Raw genomic sequence first — 27,258 nt, 5'->3', positions numbered from 1 at the left:
TCTTCACTTTCTGCTCTAAGGGTGGTGTTATCTGCATATCTGAGCTTATTGATATTTCTCCCAGCAATCTTGATTCCAGCTTGTGCTTCTTCCAGCCCAGCGTTTCTCGTGATGTACTCTGCATATAAGTTAAATAAGAAGGGTGACAATATACAGCCTTGATGTACTCCTTTTCCTATTGGGAACAAGTCTGTTGTTCCATGTCCACTTAGCAGCAAGATTAACAACATCCTATGCATGAAAGTCAAGAAATTGATGCAGCCACTATTGAAAACAGTAAGCAGTTCTTTTTAAATTATTATTTTTATTTTTTAATTGAAGGATAATTGCTTTACAGAGTTTTGTTGTTTTCTGTCAAACCTCAACATGAATCAGCCATATGTATACATATATCCCCTTCCTTTTGAACCTTCTGCACATCTCCCTCCCCGGTATGCAGTTTAAAAAAAAACAAAACTAAAAATGCAGTTACCATATGATACAACAATCCCACTACTTGGCATATATCAAGTAAAGATGAAAACTCCCATCAGAAAAGAGACATGCACAACAGAGTTTATAGTAGCACAATGTACAGGAGCAAAGATATGGAAACAACATTAAATGCCCATAGATAGGTAAATGGATAAAGACAGATATATTATGAAATTCGCCATAAGAAAGAATGAAATAATGCTATTTTTTCACATGGAGGGGCCTAGAGATGGTCATACTAAGTAAGTCAAACAGAAAGACATGAGGAGCTTAGGTGGGTTCAGCTCACCTTGACACTTCCTTTGGACCTCAGTTGATAGGAGCTCTTCTCTTTTCCTCCTGGGCATATGCAGTTGGCTGTTCCATAATTGCTCTAGAGCCTTGTGGCTTCCCAGTCACCTTAGTCATTTTGAAGACTTGCAGTGGTCTGCTCCAGAGCCCCTGAGCATCCCTACATATACCCCTCCCCGGGGGGCCACACCTTTATGCTTTATAAGGTCAACAAGTCACTTCCCCAACCAGTGGTGGGCCTGGGTGAGCCTTGACATCACAAAGCCCCATCCTGACACCTCTAACGGGAGGATGGGTAGTAACTCAGATGGTTCCCTGGGTTGGGACGATCCCCTGGAGGAAGACATGGCAACCCACTTCGGTATTCTTCCCTGGAGAATCCCCAAGGCCAGAGGAGCCTTCTTCCCCCCACTCCTCCCTTGCAGTTAATCTTTAATGTATATAAATCTTCTTTACCTACCTTTATTCAACTTTGCATATCTATTTTTTTCATTCTTTCTTTTCCTCTCAACATATTTGTTAGTTTTATTTTCATTGCTTTTTCCCCCAATTGACACCTTAGTCTAGTTTTGTTTTCCAGTTTTTCCTTCAGTTAGTTTTCTTCTGGTAGATTTAATTTTTGGTTTCCTTAGTTCACCAGGTCAACCCATTGTACTTTATATTTGTTGGACTGTTTTGATTTTGCTTATGGGTGTATATGTATATGTGTAGAGCAGCCTGGGAGGCTGCAGTCCACAGAGTCGCAAAGAGTCGGACACGACTGAGCAACTTCACTTCACAAGAATGCTAAGATGATGACATAATATAGTAGCTTATTATACAGAGTGAAGTAAGCCAGAAAGAAAAACACCAATACAGTATACTAATGCATGTATATGGAATTTAGAAAGATGGTAATGATGACCCTATATGTGAGACAGCAAAAGAGACAGAGAGATAAGCAACAGACCTTTTGGACTCTCTGACAGAAGCTGAGGCTGGGATGATTTGAGAGAACAGCATTGAACCATGTATATTACATGTGAAATGTGATGTGTATGCCCAGCAGTGGAATTGCTGGGTCTCTACACTGTTCTGCATAGTGGCTATACCAGTCCAGGTTTGATGCATGAGACAGGGTGCTCAGGACCAGTGTGCCATGACAACCCTGAGACAGCAAAAGAGACACAGATGTATAGGACAGTCTTTTGGACTCTGTGGGAGAGGGAGAGGGTGGGATGATTTGGGAGAATGGCATTGAAACATGTATAATATCATATATGAAATGAATCGCCAGTCCAGGTTCAATGCAGGATACAGGATGCTTGGGGCTGGTGCACTGGGATGACCCAGAAGGATGGTATGGGGAGGGAGGTGGGAGGGGGGTTCAGGATGGGGAACACGTGTACACCCGTGGCGGATTCATGTTGATGTATGGCAAAACCAATACAATACTGTAAAGTAATTAGCCTCCAATTAAAATAAATAAATTTATATATAAAGAAAAAAAGTATATTCAGTCACAATTTTTATTGTTGTTATAAAGCTCTGCCTCTACGTTGGGCTTTTGCAGTTCTGTGGAGCTTTTCTTCCCCCCAACCTTTTTTTCTTTCTTTTTCTGTTTTTTATTCTTTTCTTTTTTAGAGTTTTAATTTTTTAAACCTATTATATTTTTCTACATTTATTCCATTGTTTGCCTTTCCACTGTTCTTTTCCCCTTGCTGTTGATCTTTAATGTGTATAAATCTTATTCATTTACCTCTGTTTAAATCTGCATAACTATTCTTTCTTTTCTTTCTTTCCTTTCCTCTCAACATTTTGTTAGTTTTATTTTCATTGCCTTAATCCCCACTTGGCACTTTGCTTTAGTTTTGTTTTCCAATGTGTGCTTTAGTTAGTAGTGTCCTTAACTGGTAAATATCATTTTTGGTTTCTTTTGTTCACTAGGCCAATCTATTGTACTTTATTTTTGTTGGACTGTTTTGATTTTGCTTATGGGTGTATATATGTATATTCCCATATATGGGAATATATGTGTATATTCCATTGTTTTAATTATTAATTGCCTCACAGTGAAACTGCCATTTGTCTGGGGTTTGTCTTTGGTTTCTCTTTTTTGGATATTTGTTCTAATATAACTGAATGCCATAAAAACACTTTATTTTTGACAAAGGAGGCAAGAATATGCAATAGGGCAAAGACAGCTTCTTCAATAAGTGGTGCTGGAAAAACTGGACAGTATCATGTAAAAGAATGAAATTAGAACACTTCCTAACACCATACACAAAGATCAACTCAAAATGGATTAAACACCTAAATGTAAGATCAGAAGCTATAAAACTCTTAGAGGAAAACCTAGGAAGAACACTCGATGACATAAATCAAAGCAAGGTCCTCTGTGACCCACCTCCTAGAGTAATGGAAATAAAAACAGAAGTAAACAAGTGGGACCTGATTAAATTTAAAATGCATCTCACAGCAAGGAAAACTATAAGCAAGGTCAAAAGACAACCCTCAGAATGGGAGAAAATAATAGCAAATGAAATAACTGACAAAGGATTAATTTCCAAAATATACAAGCAGTTCATACAACTCAATACCAGAAAAAGAAACAACCCAATCAAAAAGTGGGAAAATCAAAAATTGGGAAATAGACATAAACAGACATTTCTCCAAAGAAGACATGCAGATGGCTAACAAACACATGAAAAGATGCTCAATATCACTCATTATTAGAGAAGTGGATATCAAAACTACAATGAGGTATCATCCCACATGAGTCAGCACACTCATCATCAAAAAGTCTACAAACAATAAATGATGGAGAGGTTGTTTAGTAAGGGGAACACTTCTGTGCTGTTGGTGGCAATGTAAATTGATACAACCACTATGGAACACGGTGTGGAGATTCCTTCAAAAACTAGGAATAAAACCACCATATGACCCAGCAATCCCACTCCTCGGCATATACCCTGAGGAAACCAAAATTGTAAAAGAGACATGTATCTCATTGTTCATTGCAGCATTATTTATAACTGCTTCAACAGTTAGAACAGGTAGAACATGGTAGCAACATAGATGTCCATTGACAGATGAATGGATAAAGAAGTTGTGGTACATGTACACAATGGAATATTCAGTTCAGTCGCTCAGTCGTGTCCGACTCTTTGTAACCCCATGGACTGTAGCATGCCAGGCTTCCCTGTCCATCACCAACTCCCAGAGATTGCTAAACTCATGTGCATTGAGTCGGTGAGGCCATCCAACCATCTCATCTTCTGTTGACCCCTTCTCTTCTTGCCTTCAATCTTTCCCAGCATCAGGGTCTTTTCAAATGAGATAGTTCTTTGCATCAGGTGGACAAAGTATTGGAGCTTCTGCTTCAGCATCAGTCCTTTTAATGAATATTCATGACTGATTTTCTTGGGATTGACTGGTTTGATATCCTTGCTGTCCAAGGGAGTCTCAAGAGTCTTCTCCAACACCACAGTTCAAAAGCATCAATTCTTAGGCACTCAGCTTTCTTTATAGTCCTACTCTCACATCCATACATGAGTACTGGATAAAGCATTGTTTTGATTAGGCAGTCCTTTGTTGACAAAGCAATGTCTCTGCTCTTTAACATGCAGTCTAGGTTTGTCATAACTTTTCTTCCAAGGAGCAAGTATCTTTTAATTTCATGGCTGCAGTCACCATCTCCAGTAATTTTGGGCAGAACTTTAACAGCACATTCTCTTAGGGTTTGAAAGAGCTCAACTGGAATTCCATTACCTCCGCTAGCTTTGTTTGTAGTGATGCTTCCTAAGGTCCACTTCACTTTGCATTCCAGGATGACTGGCTCTAGGTGAGTGATCACACCATCGTGATTATCTGGGTCATGAAGTCTTCTTTTGTGTAGTACTTCTGTGTATTGTTGCCACCACTTCTTAATATCTTCTGCTTCTCTTAGGTCCATATCTTTCTGTCATTTATTGTGCCCATTTTTATATGAAATATTCTCTTGGTATCTCTGATTTTCTTGAAGAGATCTCTAGTCTTTCACAATCTAATATTTTCCTCTGTCACTTTGCATTGATTGCTGAGGAAGGCTTTCCTATCTCTCCTTGCAATTCTTTGGGATTCTTCATTCAAATGGATATATATTTCCATTTCTCCTTTGTCTTTTGCTTCTCTTTTTTTTCTCATCTATTTGTAAGGCCTTCTCAGACAACCATTTTGCATTTCTTTTTCTTGGGAATGGTCTTGATCACTGCCTCCTGTACAATGTGAGGCACCTCAATAGTTCCTCAGGCACTCTGTCTGTCAGATCTATTCCCTTGAATCTATTTGTCACTTTTCACTGTATAATCATAAGGGATTTAATTTAGTTCATTCTTGAATGGTCTAGTGGTTTTCCCTACTTTCTTCAATTTATGTGTGAATTTGGCAATAAAGTGTTCACTGCACAGATATTTACAATTGCTATGTCTTCCTCTTGGATTGATCGCTTGATTATTATGTAGTGTCTTTCTTATCTCTTGTAGTATTCTTATTTAAGGTCTGTTTTTCTGATATGAGGATTGCTGCTTCAGCTTTCTTTTGATTTCCATTTGCATAGAATATATTTTTCCATCCTCTCGCTTTCAGTCTATATGTGTCTTTATCTGCGAAGTGGGTTTCTTGTAGACAGCATATATATGGGTCTTGTTTTTTTTTTTCCTCTGAATTTTATTGTATTTTATTTTTTAATATAAATTTATTTATTTTAATTGGAGGCTAATTACAATATTGTATTGGTTTTTGTCTCCATTCAGCCAAACTGTGTCTTTTGGTTGAAGCATTTAATCCATTTGCATTTAAAGGAATTATCAAGCTACCAACAGTATTTTTCACAGAACTAGAACAAATAATTTCACAATTTGTATGGAAATACAAAAACCCTCGAACAGCCAAAGCAATCTTGAGAAAGTAGAATGGAACTGGATGAATCAACCTGCCTGACTTCAGACTATACCACAAAACTACAGTCATCAAGACAGTATGGTACTGGCGCAAAGACAGAAATATTGTTCATTGGAACAAAGTAGAAAGCCCAGCAATAAATCCACTCTCTTATGGACACCTTAATTTGACAAAGGAGACAAGAATATACAATGGAGAAAATACAATCTCTAACAAGTGGTGCGGGGAAAACTGGTCAACCCCTTGTAAAAGAAAGAAACTAGAATGGTTTGTAACACCATACACAAAAATAAACTCAAAGTGGATTAAAGACCTAAATGTAAGACCAGAAACGATAAAACTCCTAGAAGAAAATATAGACAAAATACCCCCTGACATAAATTACAGCAGGATCCTCTATGACCCACCTCCCAGAATATTGGAAATAAAAGCAAAAATAAACAAATGGGAACTCATTAAACTTAAAAGCTTCTGCACAAGGAAACTATAAGCAAGAGGAAAAGACACCCTTCAGAATGGCAGAAAATAATAGCAAATGAAGCAACTGACAAAGAATTAATCTCAAAGATATACAAGCAGCTCAATTCCAGAAAAATAAACGACCCAATCAAAAAATGGGCCAAAGAACTAAACAGACATTTCTCCAAAAAAGACATACAGATGGGTAACAAACACATGAAAAGATGCTCAACATCACTCATTATCAGAGAAATGCGAATCAAAACCACAATGAGGTACCATCTCATGCTGGTCAGAATGGCTGCTATCAAAATGTTTACAAAAAATAAATGCTGGAGAGGGTGCTGAGAAAAAGGGATCCTCTTACACTGCAGGTGGGAATGCAAACTGGTATAGCCATTATGGAGAACAGTGTGGAGATTCCTAAAAAAACCTGGAAATAGAATTGCCATACGACCCAGAAATTCCACTGCTGGGCATATGCACTGAGGAAACCAGAATTGAATGAGACACGTGTACCCCAATGTTCATTGCAGCACTGTCTACAACAGCTAGGACATGGAAGCAACCTATATGTCCAACAGCAGATGAATGGACAAGAAAGCTGTGGTACAAATACACAATGGAATATTACTCAGTTACTAAAAATAGTGCACTTGAATCAGTTATAATGAGGTGGATGAAACTGGAGCCTATTATACAGAGTGAAGTAAGTCAGAAAGAAAACACCAATAGAGTATATTAATGCATACATATGGAATTTAGAAAGATGGTAACGATGACCCTATATGCGAGACAGCAAAAGAGTCAGAGAGATAAGCAACAAAGTTTTGGACTCTCTGACAGAAGCCAAGGCTGGGATGATTTGAGAGAACAGCATTGAACCATGTATATTACCACATGTGAAATGTGATGTGTATGCCCAGCAGTGGAATTGCTGGGTCTCCACACTGTTCTCCATAGTGGCTATACCAGTCCAGGTTTGAGAGACAGGGCACTAAGGGCCGGTATGCCATGACAACCCTGAGGGATAGGATAGGGAGGGAAGTGGGAGAGGCCTTCAGGATGAGGGACACATGTACAACCATGGCTGCTTCAAGTCAATGTATGGCAAAAAACACTACAATATCGTAATTTGCCTCCAATTAAAATGAATAAACTAATTTAAATAAAATCTAGAGTATAGGTTATACTCTCCAAAACACAATATTAAAAATACAAAGCAAAATCAATCACAAAAATTATTTTAAAATATATGAAATTTTCCATAAAATTAGGGCCTTTTTTTGCAAGGTAATTGTAGGTTATAACAATGAAAATTAAAGGAGTAATCAATTCAGTTCAGTTCAGTCGCTCAGTCGTGTCTGACTCTTTGTGACCCCATGAATCACAGCACGCCAGGCCTTCTTGTCCATCACCAACTCCCGGAGTTCACTCAGACTCATGTCCATCAAGTCAGTGATGCCATCCAACCATCTCATCCTCTGTCGTCCCCTTCTCTTCTTGCCCCCAATCTCTCTCAGCATCAGGGTCTTTTACAATAAGTCAACTCTTCGCATGAGGTGGCCAAAGTATTGGTGTTCCAGCCTCAGCATCAGTCCTTCCAATGAACATCCAGGACTGGTCTCCTTTAGGATGGACTGGTTGGATCTCCTTGCAGTCCAAGGGACTTGCAAGAGTCTTCTCCAGCACCACAGTTCAAAAGCATCAATTCTTTGGCACTCAACTTTCTTCACAGTCCAACTCTCACATCCATACATGACCACTGGAAAAACCATAGCCTTAACTAGATGGACATTTGTTGACAAAGTAATGTCTCTGCTTTTGAATATGCTATCTAGGTTGGTCACAACTTTCCTTCCAAGGAGTAAGCGTCTTTTAATTTCATGGCTGCAATCACCATCTGCAGTGATTTTGGGGCCCAAAAAAATAAAGTCTGACACTGTTTCCCCATCTATTTCCCATGAAGTGATGGGACCAGATGCCATGATCTTCGTTTTCTGAATGTTGAGCTTTAAGCCAACTTTTTCACTCTCCTCTTTCACTTTCATCAAGAGGCTTTTAGTTCCTCTTCACTTTCTGCCATAAGGGTGGTGTCATCTGCATATCTGAGGTTATTGATATTTCTCCTGGCAATCTTGATTCCAGCTTGTGCTTCTTCCAGCCCAGCGTTTCTCATGATGTACTCTGCATATAAGTTAAATAAGCAGGGTGATAATATACAACCTTGATGTACTCCTTTTCCTAAAGAACTTAAAAATAACGAAAATTAAAAATTTGACAATAGAAAAAATATATCTATGAATTTCTCTGGAGCTGTTGTGTACAGCATGGGGTGACTTCAATTTCAGATAGTTCCTTGTTCCAGCTTCTACTTTTTCTCAAGGTCTGTAGGCCCCTTCCAATGCTTAGTCAATGTCAACTGCTGCTGCTGCTGCTAAGTCACTTCAGTCGTCCCACTCTGTGTGACTCCATAGACGGCAGCCCACCAGGCTCCCCCATCCCTGGGATTCTCCAGGCAAGAACATTGGAGTGGGTTGCCATTTCCTTCTGCAATGCATGAAAGTGAAACATGAAAGTGAAGTCACTCAGTCATGTCCGACCCTCAGCGACTCCATGGACTGCAGCCTTCCAGGCTCCTCCGTCCATGGGATTTTCCAGGCAGGAGTACTGCAGTGGGGTGCCATTGCCTTCTCTGGTCAATGTTAACTACAGGGTTTTAATTGGTTGCACCTGTCACTCTCAGAGCCGTTCCCTCTTCTTTGTTTATTTTGGCTTCCTCTATTTGCAAGTCTCTTCAGTGTCTAATTTCCTCCCTGACACAAGGGGGCAAAGGTGGTCACTTATTTAGGCTCACTTGTTCAGTTGTGCTGTGGGGAGGGAGGAACACTGCAAACAACTATCGCTGTCATGTGTTGGGGGAGTGCTCACAGTGTATGGACCACACTTGGTTTGCCCCAGCTCATGGTGGCATGTGCTTTCCAGGTCTGTGCTGCTCAGGTTCCAGGTTTCCCTGCAGGGTCACTATTCAAATCTGGCCCTGCGTTTTAGGCACTTCCCAGGTCTAAGCTACTCAGGTTCAGGTCCCCAGGTACTCAGCAAAGGCACAGACTCAGTTGGGCATGCGTTTTGTGCCCTTCCCAGGTCTGAGCAGCTCAGGCGAACAGGTGCTTGGTGAGCACACTGTCCCAGGTGGTCTGTGCACCTTAATCACCTCCCCAGTCCAGGCTGCTCAGTTTCCCGGGTGTGCCATGAGAGAACCGTCTCAGGTGTACTGTGTGTCCCCCCTGGGGAGATGATCTCAGGCTGCGACCCTCCTGGCAGACGTCAACAGTCCAGGATCCTGGGAAGACATGGTTAGCAGCTGGGAGCCTGCACACAGTTTGGTGGAGGATGCAGGTCTCTGGGGCAGACGTTGCCCCTTGCCTTCCATCTCTAGCTGTCGCACACTTGCCTCTCTGCCTTGGGGTGGGGTGGGGAGGGGCCTGTACACAGCCTTCGAGGTCTCCTTTGGTATTCACTCAATCCTTTGTTCTCCTTTCCAAGAGAATGAGCTGCCTTTCTGGGTGCCTTGTGTCCTCTGCCAGTATTCAGAAATTGTTTTGTGGAAGTTGCTCAGCATTCACATGATCTTTTGATGAATTTGTGGGGGAGAAAGTGGTCTCCCCATCCTATACCTCTGCCATCTTGGGACCACCCGCCTGGGTCTTGTTTTTGTATCTATTCAGCCAGCCTGTGTCTTTTGGTTGAGCATTTAATTAATTTACATTTAAAGTAATGATTGTTATATATGTTCCTATTGCCATTTTCTTAATTGTTTGGGGTTGAATTTGTAGATGTTTTTCCTTCTGTTGTATTTCTTGACTATATAAGTCCCTTTTACATGTTGTAAACCTGGATTTGTGGTAGTGAATTCTCTTACCTTTTGCTTGTCTGAACAGCTTTTGATGTCTCCATCAATTTTCAAGGAGATCCTTGCTGGGTACAGTAATCTTGGTTGTAGATTTTCCCCTTTCAGTGCTTTAAATATATCCTGCCATTCCCTTCTGGCCTGCAGAGTTTCTGTTGAAAGATGAGCTGTTAAACACATGGGTTTTCCATTGTATATTACTTGTTTCCTTTCCCTTGCTACTTTTAATATTCTTTCTTCATGTTTAATCTTTGTTAGTTTGATTAGTATGTGTCTTGGCATGTTTCTCCTTGGGTTTATCCTGTATGGGGCTGTTTGTACCTCTTGGACTTGATTGACTAATTCCTTTTCCATGTTGGGGGAATTTTCAACTATGTCTTCAAAAATTTTCTCACACCCTTTCTTTTTCTCTCTTCTTCTGGAACCCCTATAATTCAAATATTGGTGCATTTAATATTGTGCCAGTGGTCTCTGAGACGATCCTCAGTTCTTTTCATTCTTTTTACCTTAGTTTGCTCTTCAGCAGTTGTTTCCAATATTTTGCCTTCCAACTCACTGATCTGTCCTTCTGCTTCAGAGATTCTGCTATTGTTTCCTTCTAGAGTATTTTTATTTCAGTAATTGTGCTGTTTGTCTGTATATTTATTCTTTAATTCTCCTAGGTCTTTGTTAATTGATTCTTCCATTTTCTCCATTCTGTTTTCAAGGTTTTTCATCGTCTTTACTATCATTCTACTGAATCCTTTTTCAGACAGTTTGCCTATTTTCTCTTCATTTATTTGGACTTCTGTGTTTCTATTTTGTTCCTTTATTTGTGTAGCAATTCTTGCCCTTTTCCTCATTAAAAAAAAAAAATATTGTGTTTGAGGACTCCTTTTCCCAAGCTTCAAAGTCGAATTCTTTCTTCCTTTTGGTTTCTGCCCTCCTAAGGTTGGTCCAGTGGTTTGTGTTAGCTTTGCATCGGGTGAGATTTATGCTTTTTTTTTTTTTTCCTTCTGATGTGCAGAGCTGAGTGAGGTGGTAATCCTGTCTGCTAATGATTGGGTTTGTATTTTTGCCTTGTTTGTTGTTTGGATGAGGTGTCCTACACTGGTGTGACTGGTGGTTTAGTGATGCCAAGCCTTATATTCAAGTGGTTTACTTTGTGTGAGTTCTCACTATTTGATACTCACTAGGGTTAAGACTTCTCTGTTTCTCTCGGGTCTTGGAGTCAGTTCTCCTACTGATTCAACTCAGGGCTGGATCAGAGATAACACAGGTGCTTTATTATGGCATTAAGTTAAATTAAAACAAATATTCAGAAAAGAGATACCAAAGATTAACCCTAGACAAGTGGCAGTTACAATGTCAGGCAAATAATTAAAATAATGGAATATACGCATATATTCCCATATGGAAATATACACATATACACCCATAAGCAAAATCAAAATAGTCCAACAAAAATAAAGTAGAGTAGATTGACCTGGCAAACAGAGGAAACCAAAAATGATATCTACCAGTTAAGAACAAAACTAACTAAAGCACAAAAAAGAAAACAAAACTAAAGCAAAGTTCCAAGTGGGGATTAAAGCAATGAAAATAAAACTAACAAAATGTTCAGAGGAAAGAAAAGAAAGAATAAGTATGCAAAGTTAAATAGAGGTAGACAAAGAAGTTTTATATACATTAAAGATTAACTGAAGGGGAAAACAACATTGGAAAGACAATCAACAGAATAAATGTAGAGAATATATAGTAGTTTTAAAAATTAAAACTATAAAAAAGACAAAAAATTTAAAAATGGACAAAGAAGAAAAGGGAAACTCCACAGAACTTCAAAAGCCCAACAGAGAGATGGAGGTTTATAACAGTAATAAAAAATATGTCTGAGGAAAAAAAAAAGTCCTCCAAAGCTTCATTAAATTTTATAGTGCCAATAAAATAGACAACTACAACTAAGGGGGGGAAAGGGGGAAAAAATAAAAAATAAAAAAGAACCTACAGAGCAAGTCAAAACATAAGAATAATACATGTTTTTCTTGAGTCGCTGCTATCAGAATTCTTTCCCTCACTGGAAGTCACAGTCCACCTCCGTAGCTGATATCTGGACCTGATTTGGGGGCAGCTCAGATTCTAATCTGGTCCTACTCCTATGTGTTCTTGCCTCCAATGTCCACAGCTACCAGAACTAGGGTGTTTTCTTTTGTGGGAGTTATCAATGTCCTTTTATATATTCCATAGGCACAGAGTCTGCCTAGTTGAGCTTGTGGTTTTAATCTGCAGCTTGTACAGCTGGTAGGAAGGTTTTGGATCTTATTCTTTAGCCACTCTGCCCCTGGGATTCAATTGTGATTTTATTTCTATCTCTGCATGTGGTTTTGCCACTGGGTTTTGCTCCTAAGGCTTCCCTGGAGGACTTGGGTTTGCCCCTGTGAGGGCCCAGTGTGGAGGTGGTGCAGTTGCTTCTGTCACCGGGATTCTGGCAGCTCCAGGTACTCAGGGGCTTGGCGACTACAGCAGCAGGAAATGTAGTGCTCTAGAAGGGTATGGCAACCAGGAGGGAAAAAAAAATAAACCTCCTATCAATTGAGGTCCAAAAGAAGTGTCAAGGTGAAATGAACCCACACAAGCTCCTCTTGCCCGTTGACACTGCCCCTACAATACCCCCTCCCCTGTCCTTGCCTGGCACATACCCCATCTCTGCCCACACCCCTTGTCCTGAAGCCGTTGTTCTCATCCAACTTCACCCTTTTCCACAAATCAATGAAGCTCTGTCCTGCCTCTTTTGTTTTCTCCAGGTTGCCAGGGTAACTGTGAGGTTGAATAAGCACATTCTAGCAAACCTGACCAAGGAAGCTTCTCATACATCTCCCACATCAAAGAAACTGAAGAAAACCAGAGGTTGAAAACTCTTTAGCCATTGTTCCAAGGTTAATGAAGAACTGAATCAGAATGAACTGCAGGAGATCCCAGGGATCATGGGGACCCCTGCCGTTCCAGCTAGACTAGTGGGCAGCCAGTGACTTCAGAGCACAGCTAGAGACCTCAGAAATCTTCGGGGGTCGCCTCACTGAGAAATGGCCAACAGTATAGACGTTGAATGGAGAAAGCAATGGCACCCCACTCCAGTACTCTTGCTTGGAAAATCCCATGGACGGAGGAGCCTGTTAGGCTGCAATCCATGGGGTCGCTAAGAGTCGGACACGACTGAGCGACTTCACTTTCACTTTTCACTTTCATGCATTAGAGAAGGAAATGGCAACCCACTCCAATGTTCTTGCCTGGAGAATCCCAGGGATGGGGGAGCCTGGTGGGCTGCTGTCTATGGGGTCGCACAGAGTTGGACACGACTGAAGTGACTTAGCATAAATGTTGAATGTTATACCAACAGCATACATTAATAATGAAAATAAAATAAAATCCATCTGATGTTAAATCATGTGTGTCTCTGAGCTCTCTGATAGATAGTGGGGACCAGAGAGGGCAGGGAAGGAGTACGTTTGTGAAGAGGGAGGGAGATGGGTCCTGTGGAGTTGGACATGGGACCAGAAGGTCCAGTTGGCCAGAAAGTGGGGGAAGAACTGTGTCCAGACTGAGCCCCAAAGATACACTTCCCATGGGAGAAGAGGAAGAGGACTTGGTGTTTCTGTGTGTGAGTGCAGAGGTGGGAACTTAGCTGGGGAGCCGTCTCATATGTGGGGTGGTAGTGCCATTTGCTGAAAAGACATACAAAATAGTTGTCCCTAGTGCACCTACCTCATCAGTTCAGTTCAGCCACTCATTCGTGTCCAACTCTTTATGACCCCATGGACTGCAGCATGCCAGGCTTCCCTGTCCATCACCAACTCCTGGAGTTTACTCAAATTCATGCCCCCTGAATCGGTGATGCCATCCAACCATCTCATCCTCTGTCATCATCTTCTCCTCCTGCCTTTAATCTTTCCCATCATCAGGGTCTTTTCAAACGAGTCAACACTTCACATTAGGTGGCCAAAGGATTGGAGCTTCAGCTTCATCTGTCCTTCCAATGAATATTCAGGACTGGTTTCCTTTAGGATGGTCTGGTTGTATCTCCTTGCAGGCCAAGGGGCTCTCAAGTCTTCTCCAACATCAGAGTTCAAAAGCATCGATTTTTCAGTGCGTAGCTTTCTTTACAATCCAACTCTCACATCCATACAGGACTACTAGAAAAACTATAGCCTTGACTAGATGGAACTTTGTTGACAAGGTAATGTCTCTACTTTTTAATATGCTGTGTCAGTTCAGTTCAGTCACTCAGTCGTGTCTGACTCTTTGCAACTCCATGAATTGCAACACGCCAGGCCTCCCTGTCCATCACCAACTCCCGGAGTTCACTCAGACTCATGTCCATCCAGTCAGTGATGCCATCCAGCCATCTCATCCTCTGTCGTCCCCTTTTCCTCCTGCCCCCAATCCCTCCTAGCATCAGAGTCTTTTCCAATGAGTCAACTCTTCACATGAGGTGGCCAAAGTACTGGAGTTTCAGCTTTAGCATCATTCCTTCCAAAGAAATCCCAGGGCTGATCTCCTTCAGAATGGACTGGTTGGATCTCCTCGCAGTCCAAGGGACTCTCAAGAGTCTTCTCCAACACCACAGTTCAAAAGCATCAATTCTTTGGCGCTCAGCTTTCTTCACAGTCCAACTCTCACATCCATACATGACCACTGGAAAAACCATAGCCTTAACTAGACGGACCTTTGTTGGCAAAGTAATGTCTCTGCTTTTCAATATGCTATCTAGGTTGGTCATAACTTTCCTTCCAAGGAGTAAGCGTCTTTTAATTTCACGGCTGCAGTCACCATATGCAGTGATTTTGGAGACGAAAAAAGTAAAGTCTGACACTATTTCCACTGTTTCCCCATCTATTTCCCATGAAGTGATGGGACCAGATGCCATGATCTTAGTTTTCTGAATGTTGAGCTTTAAGCCAACTTTTTCACTCTCCACTTTCACCAAGAGGCTTTTTAGTTCCTCTTCACTTTCTGCCATTTTGGTGGTGTCATCTGCATATCTGAGGTTATTGATATTTCTCCCGGCAATCTTGATTCCAGCTTGTGCTTCTTCCAGCCCAGCGTTTCTCATGATGTACTCTGCAGATAAGTTAAATAAGCAGGGTGACAATATACAGCCTCGACATACTCCTTTTCCTATTTGGAACCAGTCTGTTGTTCCATGTCCAGTCCTAACTGTTGCTTCCTGACCTGCATACAGATTTCTCAAGAGGCAGGTCAGGTGGTCTGGTATTCCCATCTCTTTCAGAATTTTCCACAGTTTCTTGTGATCCACACAGTCAAAGGCTTTGGCATAGTCAATAAAGCAGAAATAGATGTTTTTCTTGAACTCTCTTGCTTTTTCCATGATCCAGCGGATGTTGGCAATTTGATCTCTGGTTCCTCTGCCTTTTCTAAAATCAGCTTGAACATCTGGAAGTTCACAGTTCACATATTGTTGAAGCCTGGCTTGGAGACTTTTGAGCATTACTTTACTAGCGTGTGAGATGAGTGCATTTGTGCGGTGGTTTGAGGATTCTTTGGCATTGCCTTTCTTTGGGATTGGAATGAAAACTGACCTTTTCCAGTCCTATGGCCACTGCTGAGTTTTCCAAATTTGCTGGCATATTGAGTGCAGCACTTTCACAGCATCATCTTTCAGGATTTGAAATAGCTCATCTGGAATTCCACTAGCTTTGTTCGTAACAATGCTTTCTAAGGCCCACTTGACTTCACATTCCAGGATGTCTGGCTCTAGGTGAGTGATCACACCATCATGATTATCTTGGTCTTGAAGATCTTTTTTGTACAGTATGCTGTGTAGGTTGGTCATAACTTTTCTTCCAAGAAGTAAGTGTCTTTTAATTTCATGGCTGCAGTCACAATTTGCAGTGATTTTGTAGCCTCAAAAAATACATTCTGCTATTGTTTCCACTGTTTCTCCATCTATTTGCCATAAAATGCTGGGACCGGATGCCATGATCTTTGCTTTCTGAATGTTGAGCTTTAAGCCAACTTTTTCACTCTTCTGTTTCACTTTCATCAAGAAGCTCTTTAGTCTTTCTTCACTTTCTGCCATAAGGGTGATATCATCTGCATATCTGAGGTTATTGATATTTCTCCTGGCAATCCTGATTCCAGCTTGTGCTTCATCCAGCCCAGTGTTTCTCATGATGTACTCTGCACTTAAGTTAAATAAGCACAGTGACAATATACAACCTTGACCTCATAGTAGTGTTTATTACACTTCAAGATATGATGTCAGCAACTAACAGCTTAAAAAACTCAAACTTGCTTACTAAATGGTAGTCTTTAGGAGTGAAATAATGGTGCTTTTCAGTATGGAGTTTTCTCATAAAACTAAAAATGTAACAGCACATGACTTAGAAATGTCATTCTTGGAAATATATTAGGAAAAAAACCCACAGTTTTAACTAGAAAACACATGTTCCCCAATGTTCCTTAAAGCACACCATTCACCAAGACATGTAAGCAACCTAAATGTCCATCAGAAAACAGATGAATGGATAAAGATGTGGTATATATGTACTATGGGACACTGGTTGTTGTTCAGTCACTACGTCATGTCCCATTCTTTGCAACCCTATATACTCTACCCCTCCAGGCTCTTCTGTCCATGGAATTTTCAAGGCAAGATTACTGCAGCGGGTTTCCATTTCCTTTTCCAAGGGATCTTCTTTGCCATGGGATTGAACCCACATGTCCTCCTTGACAGGCAGATTCTTTGCCACTGAGTCACCAAGGAAGACCTATGGAATGCTACTCAGCCATAAAAAGAAAGAAATAATGCCACTTGCAGCAACGTGAAAGGTATACTACTAAGTAAAATAAGAAAGAAAAATGCTCTCTGATATCACTTATAGAATCATAAAAGTAGAGAATATAACAAAAATAAAGTCTCACAGATATAGAGAACAATCTACTGGTTGCCAGGAGGGAGGGAGTTGGGGAGGGGCAATACAGAGTTCGGGGAATGGGAGGCAAAAGTGTTAGGTGTAAGATGAGCTCAAGGACGTATTTTACAACATGGGGAATAAAATCAGTATTTTCTAACAACTATAAATGGAAAGCAAACTTTAACAGCTTTATAATAAAAGGAAAAGGAAAGAAAGAGGGGGGGAGTTAGGAGGGAAGAAAGGAAGGAAAATAATGGCATTTTTTGCAGGTCACAAAGAAAAATTGATTAGGCACTTATTAGCTAAGTAATTTAGAATGGAGCAGTGGCCTCCCACATTGGGGGTGGGGGCAAGGGGAGTGGCCCACATCCAGTGCAAACAATACTGTGGGCATTTCCCATGAAGAGTTTTTTTTTTTTTTTTACGAGAATAAGTTCAGTTCAGTTCAGTCGCTCAGTCATGTCTGGGGTCTTTTCGACCCCATGAATCGCAGCACGCAAGGCCTCCCTGTCTATCACCAACTCCCGGAGTTCACTCAGACTCATGTCCATTGAGTCAGTGATGCCATCCAGCCATCTCATCCTCTGTCATCCCCTTCTCCTCCTGCCCCCAATCCCTCCTAGCATCAGAGTCTTTTCCAATGAGTCAACTCTTCACATGAGGTGGCCAAAGTACTGGAGTTTCAGCTTTAGCATCATTCCTTCCAAAGAAATCCCAGGGCTGATCTCCTTCAGAATGGACTGGTTGGATCTCCTTGCAGTCCAAGGGACTCTCAAGAGTCTTCTCCAACACCACAGTTCAAAAGCATCAATTCTTTGGCGCTCAGCTTTCTTCACAGTCCAACTCTCACATCCATACATGACCACTGGAAAAACCATAGCCTTAACTAGACGGACCTTTGTTGGCAAAGTAATGTCTCTGCTTTTCAATATGCTATCTACGTTGGTCATAACTTTTCTTCCAAAGAGTAAGCATCTTTTAATTTCATGGCTGCAGTCACCATCTGCAGTGATTTTGGAGCCCCCAAACATAAAGTCTGACACTGTTTCCACTGTTTCCCCATCTATTTCCCATGAAGTGATGGGACCAGGTGCCAAGATCTTAGTTTTCTGAATGTTGAACTTTAAGCCAACTTTTTCACTCTCCTCTTTCACCTTCATCAAGAGGCTTTTTAGTTCCTCTTCACTTTTGGCCATAAGGGTGATGTCATCTGCATATCTGAGGTTATTGATATTTCTCCCAGCAATCTTGATTCCAGCTTGTGCTTCTTCTAGCCCAGCGTTTCTCATGATGTACGCTGCATATAAGTTAAATAAGCAGGAAAACCAAGTAAAAGCTTGTGCTGTTTTTATTACCATCTCCATACTCCAGTATTCTAAAATAATGTCAGTTATTAAGTATTTTCCCCCTGTAACACCAAATTTATTTATCTTAAGTTTTTAAAGTTTGTTGTCAGTTATGTAAGATTTTAACATTTTATATATTATTCACTAGGTACATTTAGTATATCAGTTCAGTTCGGTTCAGTCGCTCAGTCATGTCTGATTCTTTGTGACCCCATGAACCGCAGCATGCCAGGCCTCCCTGTCCATCACCAACTGCCGGAATCCACCCAAATCCATGTCCATCGAGTCGGTGATGCCATCCAACCATCTCATCCTCTGTCGTCCCCTTCTCCTCCTGCCCCCAATCTTCCCCTAACATCAGGGTCTTTTAAAATGAGTCAGCTCTTCGCATCATCTGGCCAAAGTATTGGAGTTTCATCTTCAACATCAGTCCTTCCAATTAACACTAAGGACTGATCTCCTTTAGAATGGACTGGTTGGATCTCCTTGCAGTCCAAGGGTTTCTCAAGAGTCTTCTCCAACATCACAGTTCAAAAGCATCAATTCTTCGGTGCTTAGCTTTCTTCACAGTCCAACTCTCACATCCATACATGACCACTGGAAAAACCATAGCCTTGACTACATGGACCTTTGTTGGCAAAGTAATGTCTCTGCTTTTTAATATGTTATCTAGGTTGGTCATAACTTTCCTTCCAAGGAGTAACCATCTTAATTTCATGGCTGCAATCACCATCTGCAGTGGTTTTGGAGCCCAGAAAAAGAAAGTCAGCCACTGTTTACACTGTTTCCCCATCTATTTTCCATGAAGTGATGGGACCAGATACCATGATCTTAGTTTTCTGAATGTTGAGCTTCAAGCCAACTTTTTCATTCTCCTCTTTAACTTTCATCAAGAGGGTCTTTAGTTCTCCTTCACTTTCTGTCATAAGTGTGGTATCATCTGCATATCTGAGATTATTGATATTTCTCCCGGCAATCCTGATTCCAGCCTGTGCTTCCTCCAGCCCAGCGTTTCTCATGATGTACTCTGCATATAAGTTAAACAAGGAGGGTGACAATATACAGCCTTGATGTACTCCTTTTCCTATTTGGAACCAGTCTCTTGTTCTATGTCCAGTTCTAACTGTTGCTTCCTGACCTGCATATAGGTTTCTCAAGAGGCAGGTCAGGTGGTCTGGTATTCCCATCTCTTTCAGAATTTTCCACAGTTTCTTGTGATCCACACAGTCAAAGGCTTTGGCATAGTCAATAAAGCAGAAATAGATGTTTTTCTCGAACTCTCTTGCTTTTTCGATGATCCAGTCGATGTTGGCAATTTGATCTCTGGTTCCTCTGCCTTTTCTAAAACCAGCTTGAACATCTGGAAGTTCATGGTTCACATATTGCTGAAGCCTGGCTTGGAGAATTTTAAGCATTACTTTTCTAGCGTGTGAGATGAGTGCAATTGTGCAGTAGTTTGAGCATTCTTTGGCATTGACTTTCTTTGGGACTGGAATGATAACTGACCTTTTCCAGTCTTGTGGCCACTGCTGAGTTTTCCAAATTTGTTGGCATATTGAGTGCATATATATACCTATATATACATATGGCACCCCACTCCAGTACTCTTGCCTGGAGAATCCCATGGACAGAGGAGCCTGGTAGGCTGCAGTCCATGGGGTCGCTGGAGTCAGACACGACTGAGCGACTTCACTTTCACTTTTCACTTTCATGCATTGGAGAAGGAAATGGCAACCCACTCCAGTGTTCTTGCCTGGATATTCCCAGGGATGGGGAAGCCTGGTGGGCTGCCATCTATGGGGTCGCACAGAGTCGGACACGACTGAAGCGACTTGGCAGCAGCAGCAGCAGCTGTATGTATACTTATACCTAATCTGGGACATATGCACGTACATGAATGGAGTAATGCAATAGGCAGACTTTTTTTCCTGGCTTCTTTTAATTAATGTAATTATTTCAGAGCTATAACATATTATATAGCATGTATAAGAACTCCCTTCTTTTGATGGCCAAAAAATATTGCATTGCATGTTTTATTTATTCGATCAACAGTTGATGGGCATTTAAGTCATTTCAACATTTTTTCCCCTTTTTTAGTTGATTTCTTTTTAAACTATTTTTAATAATTTCAAATTTTTAAATTTAATGGCTTTTTGTGCATCTATTTAGGTAATCTTATGAGATTTATCTTTCTATGGTTAATATGGTCTGTCACATTGATTGATTTGTGAATATTGTAGAATCCTTGCATCCCTGGAATACACCCAACTTGATCATGGAGCTTTCGATATGTTGTAGAATTCTGTTTGCTAAAATTTCGTTGAGGATTTTTTGCACCTATGTTCATCAGTGATATTGGTCTGTAGTTTTCTTTTTTGGTCTTGCATTTGTCTGTTTTTTGTATCAGGGTGATGGTGGCCTCGTAGAATGAGTTTTGAAGTCTTCCTTCCTCTGCAATTTTTTGAAAGAGTTTTAGAAGGATAGGCATTTGCTCATATGTAAATGTTTGATAGAATTCACCTGTGAGGCCATCTGGTCCTGGGCTTTTGTCTTTTGGGAAATTTTTTTTTTTATCACAGCTTCGATTTAGAGCTTGCAATTGGGTTGTTCCTAATTTCTACTTCTTCCTGGTTCAGTCTTGGAAGATTTAGCTTTTCTAAAAACAGTCCATTTCTTCCATGTTGTCCATTTTATTGACATAGGATTTTTCATAGTAGTCTCTTATAATCCTTTGTATTTCTGCATTCACCATTGTAACTTCTTGTTTTTCATTTCTAAGTTTGTTGATTTGAGTCTTCTGTCTTTTTTTCTTGATGAGTCTAGCTAAAGATTTGTCAGTTTTGTTTATCCTCTCAAAGAACTGGTTTTAAGTTTTATTAATCTTTACTATTGTTTCTTTCATTTCTTTTACATTTATTTCTGCTCGGTTCTTTACGATTTCTTTCCTTCTACTAATTTTTGGTTTTATTTTTGTTGTTCTTCTTCTTTTTCTTTTCCAGTTGTTTTAAGTGTAAGTTAAGGTTGTCTATTTGATGCTTTTCTTGTTTCTTGAGTTAGGATTGTATTGCTATAAACTTCCCTCTTAAGACTGCTTTTGCTGCATCCCATAGGTTTTGAGCTGTGTTTTCATTGTCATTTGTTTCTAGAAAATTTTTTATTTCACTTTTGATTTCTTCAGTAACCTGTTGGTTATTTAGAAACATGTTGTTTAATCTCCATGTGTTTGTGCTTCTTACAGTTATTTTCTTGTAATTGATATATAGTCTCATAGTGTTGTGGTTGAAGAAGATGCTTGATATTATTTCAATTTTGTTCATTTTACTGAGGTTTGATTTGTGACCCAAGATGTGGTCTATCCTGGAGAATGTTCCATGTGCACTTGAGAAGAAGGTAAATTCTTCTGTATTTGGATGGCATGTCCTGAAGATATCAATGAGATCCATCTCATCTCATATATCATTTAAGACATGTGTTTCCTTATTAATTTTACGCTTTGATGATCTGTCCATTGGTGTGTGGGGGGTGTTAAAGTCTCCTACTATGATTGTGTTACTGTGAATTTCTCTTTTTATGTCTCTTAGTGTTTGTCTTATGTATTGAGTTCCTCGTATGTTGGGTGAATACATATTTACAGTTGTTATGTCTTCATCTTGGATTGACACCTTGATCATTATGGAGTGTCCTTCCTTATCTCTTGTAATCTTCTTTAATTTAAGGTCTATTTTGTCTGACATGAGGATTGCTACTCCAGCGTTCCTTTGCTTCCCATTTGCCTGGAATATATTTTTCCATCCGTTTGGTTTCAGCCTATATGTGTTTTTAGGTCTGAAGTGGGTTTCTTGTAGACAGCATATATATGGGTCTTTTTCTTTTAATTTATTTATTTTAATTGGAGGCTAATCACTTTACAATACTGTGGTGTCTTTTTACCATACATTGACTTGAATCAGCCATGGGTGTACATGTGTTTCCTATCCTGAACTCCCCTCCCACCACCCTCCCCATCCCATCCCTCAGGGTTTTCCCAGTGCATCGGCTTTGAGTTAACTGTTTCCTGCATCGACGTTGGACTGGTTATTTATTTCACATATGAAAATATACATGTTTCAATGCTAGTCTCTCAAATCATCCCACCTTTGCCTTTTCCCACAGAGTCCAAAAGTCTGTTCTTTATATCTGTCTCTCTTTTGTGGCTCGCATATATGGTCATCGTTACCATCTTTCTAAATTCCATATATATGTGTTAATATACTCCATTGGTGTTTTTCTTTCTGACTTACTTCACTGTATATAATAGGATCCAGTTTGATCCACCTCATTAGAACTGATACAAATTCATTCTTTTTAATAGCTGAGTAATAGTCCATTGTGTATATGTACCACAGCTTTCTTATGCATTTGTCTGCTGATGGACATCTAGGTTGCTTTCATGTCCTAGCTACTGTAAACAGTGCTGCAGTGAACATTGGCGTAGGTACACATGTCTCTTTCAATTCTGGATTCTTCAGTGTGTATTCCCAGCAGTGGGATTGCTGGGTTGTATGGCAATTCTATTTCCAGTTTATTACGGAATCTCCATACTGTTCTCCATAGTGGCTGTACTAGTTTGCATTCCCACCAACAGTGTCAGAGGGTTCCCTTTTCTCTGCAGCCTCTCCAGCATTTATTGTTTGTAGACTTTTTGATAGCATCCATTCTGATGGGTGTGTGATGATACCTCATTATGGTTTTGATTTGCATTTCTCTGATAATGAGTGATGTTGCGAATTTTTTCATGTGTTTGTTTGCCATCTGTATGTCTTCTTTGGAGACATATCTGTTTAGTTCTTTGGCCCATTTTTATTTTGTCATTTATTTTTCTGGTGTTGAGCTGCTTGTATATTTTTGAGATTAATTATTTGTCAGTTGCTTCATTTGCTATTATTTTTCTCCCATTCTGAAGGCTGTCTTTTCACCTTGTTTATAGTTTCCTTCATTGAGCAAAAGCTTTTAAATTTATTTAGGTCCTGTTTGTTCATTTTTGCTTGTATTTCCCTTACTCTTGGAGGTAAGTCATAGAGGATCCTGCTGTGATTTATGTCAGAACCTAGAGCCTATTACACAAAGTGAAGTAAATCATAAAGAGAAAGACAAATACTGTATATTAACGTACAGATAGGGAATCTAGGAAGATGGCATTGATGAACCTACTTGCACGGCAGCAATGGAGATGCAGACATAGAGAACAGAATTGTGGACACAGTGCCAGAAGGAGAGGGTGGGATGAATTGACAGATTAGCATGGAAACATATACATTAACATATGTAAAGCACATAGCCAGTGGGAATTTACTGTATGACACAGGGACCCCAATCTGTGACACCTAAAGGGGTGGGATGGGGAGGTTTTTAAGAGGGAGGTGACATGTATATACCTATGGCTGATTCGTGGTGATGTACAGCATAAACCATCAAAATATCATAAAGTAATTATCCGGCAAGTAAAAATGAAATAAAACTCTGTAAAGAAAGAAAAAAGGACAGGTATAGATTACTTTCCACTTACTCATTTCTGGATCTGTTCCAAGCTACACCGCATCAACCACTATGAGGATAAGAAATCTCAAGAGAACATCTCATAATGGCTTTGCAAATACACATTAGAGTAAATGACTGAACCAATACACACAGTGAAATGGCTTAAACAGTGGCACTAAATGCAGTGCCAGCACTGAAGTCCACACGCTTTCCCAAGGGGCATGCCAGTCAACCCACTAAGCCTCCCTGAACAAGGAGCAAAGGATGGGGACATGAGTTACGGAGCTTCTTGGGGCTAATGCAAATCACTGCAAAAATAGTTTTGATGCTCTCACTTTAAGAAAATGAGAGTCAGAGAGACCCGCTGCTAATTAACAGTCACTTCACACGCACAGAAAGCTTGTCTCTCATTAACAGAGGGCAAGGGGTCAGGCAGAGAATTCAAACCCACCTCCAGGTATATGCCTCCTCCCTGCCTGATTGTCAACCAGCTCTCCCACCCACCAGCCAACACAGTTTAACTCTGTCACATAGGAACACATAGATTGGTCCCTCCCCAGCTCCATCCATGCCAGATCAGCACACAGACCACCCCAGATCCATCCATGCCAGGTCAGCAGTAAACCACACCAGCTCCACCCATGCCAGGTAAGCACACAGATCACCACACATCCATCCATGCCAGGTCAGTGCAGAGACCACATCTCCATCAATGCCAGGTCAGCACACAGACATCCCACCTCCATCCATGCAAGGTCAGCACACAGACCAACCCAGTTCCATCCATACCAGGTCAGCACACAGACCAACCCGGTTCCATCCATGCCAGGTCAGCACACAGACCACCCCAGTTCCATCCATGACAAGTCAGCATACACACTGTTCATGATGCCTGCCCTGCTCGCCCCCTATAGAGCCCGTGTTGTGAATTTGTTTTCCATTAGTGACATTCCTTTTGTCCACATTCCTTCACAACCTATCTGCATTGCCCCATCCATTTCCCCTCTCTCCTCTGCATCTTAGCCCTTGCTCTCAGGCAGTTCTCCAGCTTTTGCAACACTGAGTACAACCACCTTTCACATCTTCGCATCTTTTCTCATCCTCCACGATCACACCATCGTGGTTATCTGAGTCATGAAGATCTCTTTTGTATAGTTCTTCTGTGTATTCTTGCCACCTCTTTTTAATATTTTCTGCTTCTGTTAGGTCCATAGAATTTCTGTCCTTTATTCTGCCGATCTTTGCATGAAATGTTCCCTTGGTATCTCCAATTTTCTTGAAGAGATCTCTGGTCTTTCCCATTCTATTGTTTTCCTCTATTGTTTTGCATTGATCACTGCAAAATGCTTTCTTATCTCTCCGTGTTATTCTTTGGAACTCTGCATTCAAATGGTTATATCTTTCCTTTTCTCCTTTGCCTTTAGGTTCTCTTCTTTTCTCAGCTATTTGTAAGGCCTCCTCAGACCGCCATTTTGCTTTTTTGCATTTCTTTTTCATGGGGATGTTCTTGATCCCTGCATCCTGTACAATGTCACAAACCTCTGTCCATAGTTCTTCAGGCACTCTGTCTATCAGATCTAATCCCTTGAATCTATTTGTCACTTCCACTGGATAATCATAAGGGATTTGATGTAGGTCCTACCTGAATGGTTTAGTGGTTTCCCATACTTTATTCAATTGAAGTCTGAATTTTGCAATACAGACTTCATGATCTCAACCACAGTCAGCTCCTGGTCTTGTTTTGCTGACTGTATAGGGCTTCTCCATCTTTGGCCACAAAGAATATAATCAATCTGATTTTGCTATTGACCACCTGGTGATGTCCATGTATAGAGTCTTCTCTTGTGTTGTTGGAAGAGGGTGTTTGCTATGACCAGTGTGTTCTCTTGGCAAAACTCTGTTAGCCTTTGCCCTGCTTCATTGTGTACTCCAAGGACAAGTTTGCCTGTTAATTCAGGTATTTCCTGACTTCCTTCTTTTGCATTCCATTCCCTGATAAAGAAAAGGACATCTTTTTAGGTGTTATGTCTAGAAGGTCTTGTAGGTCTTCATAGAACCCTTCAACTTCAGCTTCTTCAGCATTAAAATTGATGAGTTCAATTAGTTTTCTGTAACTGTGGTTTTCATTCTGTCTGCCCTCTTACTGACAAGGACAAAAGGCTTATGGAAGCTTCCTGAATGGAGAAACTGACTGTGAGGGAAACTGGGTCTTGTTCTGATGGGCAGGGCCATGCTCAGTAAATCTTTAATCCAAAGCGACAAAATAGCAGAGTAGAAGGACGTGTGCTCATCTTCTCCTGTGAGAACTCCAAAATACAACTTGCTGCTGAACAACCATCAACAGGAGAATGTTGGATCCCACCAAAAAAAGATACCCCTGTTCAAAGGGCAAAGGAGAAGCTCCAGCAAGATGGTAGGAGGGGCGAAATTGTGTTTAGAAGCAAACCCCATACCCACCAGAGACACTGAGCTTGGAGGGCTCAAACAAAACCTTGTGCGCACCAGGAGGCCCCACAGATACTGACCAGACCTGCCTTTGAGTGTCTGAGCATCTCCTGCGGAGGCACAGGTCAGCAGTGCCTGCCACAGGGGCAGGGGCTCTGGGCGCAGCAGTCCTGGGTGTGGCATAAGCCCTCTTGGAGGAGTTTGCCATTAACCCCACCACAGAGACACTGAGCAGATGACCCGCAAACTGCAGGGCAATTATACCAAAGAAATTATCACACTATTAAGAAAGTTCTAGGACCCCCAAAAGATTTATCAACTTGGGGATCCGGCAAAGGGACTGAGAACCCCCAGGGAATTAGACTTTGGAGGCCAGTGGGATTTGATTACAGAACTTTCACAGGACTAGGGAAACAGACTCTTGGAGGGCACAAACAAAACCTTGTGCACACCAGTACCCAGGAGAAAGGAGCAGTGACCCCACAAGGGACTGACCCAGACTTGCCCCTGAGTGCCCAGGGGTTTCTGGCAGAGGCGTGGGTCGGTGGTGGCCTGCTGCAAGGTCGGGGGCACTGAGTGTGGCAGTGCATGCATGGGACGATTTGAAGGAGGTCACCATTGTCTTCACTACCTCCACTATAGTTTGATCACAGGTAAAACAACAGGGAGGGCCACAGCCCCACCCATCAACAGAAAGCTTTGTTAACAGGAATTTGATATTCATAAGGTCGAAGGGTTTCTAAGTAAACAACAACTGATCTCCTGGAGTCTCCTAGAGGTGGATGGTCATCAAAAAAGAATTCATAACTGTGTACACCGTCACAAAGCCCATTTTAACAGGTATCTTTAACTCATACTTAAAAATATCACATGAAAAGATGTCAAAATTGCTAAATATTAAGGAAGGGTGTTCAGTATCAACTCACACCAATCAGAATCGTGATTGTAAATCACTCTCAGTTCAGTTCAGTCACTCAGTCATCTC

General features: G+C 40.9%; 1 protein-coding gene across 1 annotated transcript in view; it reads right to left on the bottom strand.

The window, feature by feature from the left end:
* Positions 1-27,258, bottom strand: part of LOC112582310 (histone-lysine N-methyltransferase PRDM9-like) — a 60,034-nt gene that overhangs the window by 12,871 nt on the left and 19,905 nt on the right. Inside the window, 1 exon segment of the mRNA XM_044937392.2 lies at positions 25,578-25,595. Within this exon segment, the coding sequence (XP_044793327.2) occupies positions 25,578-25,595 (18 nt within the window).

The sequence above is a fragment of the Bubalus bubalis genome, chromosome X (assembly GCF_019923935.1).
Source record: "Bubalus bubalis isolate 160015118507 breed Murrah chromosome X, NDDB_SH_1, whole genome shotgun sequence".
NCBI lineage: Eukaryota > Metazoa > Chordata > Mammalia > Artiodactyla > Bovidae > Bubalus > Bubalus bubalis.
This window is presented reverse-complemented; position numbering and strand designations above follow the sequence as displayed.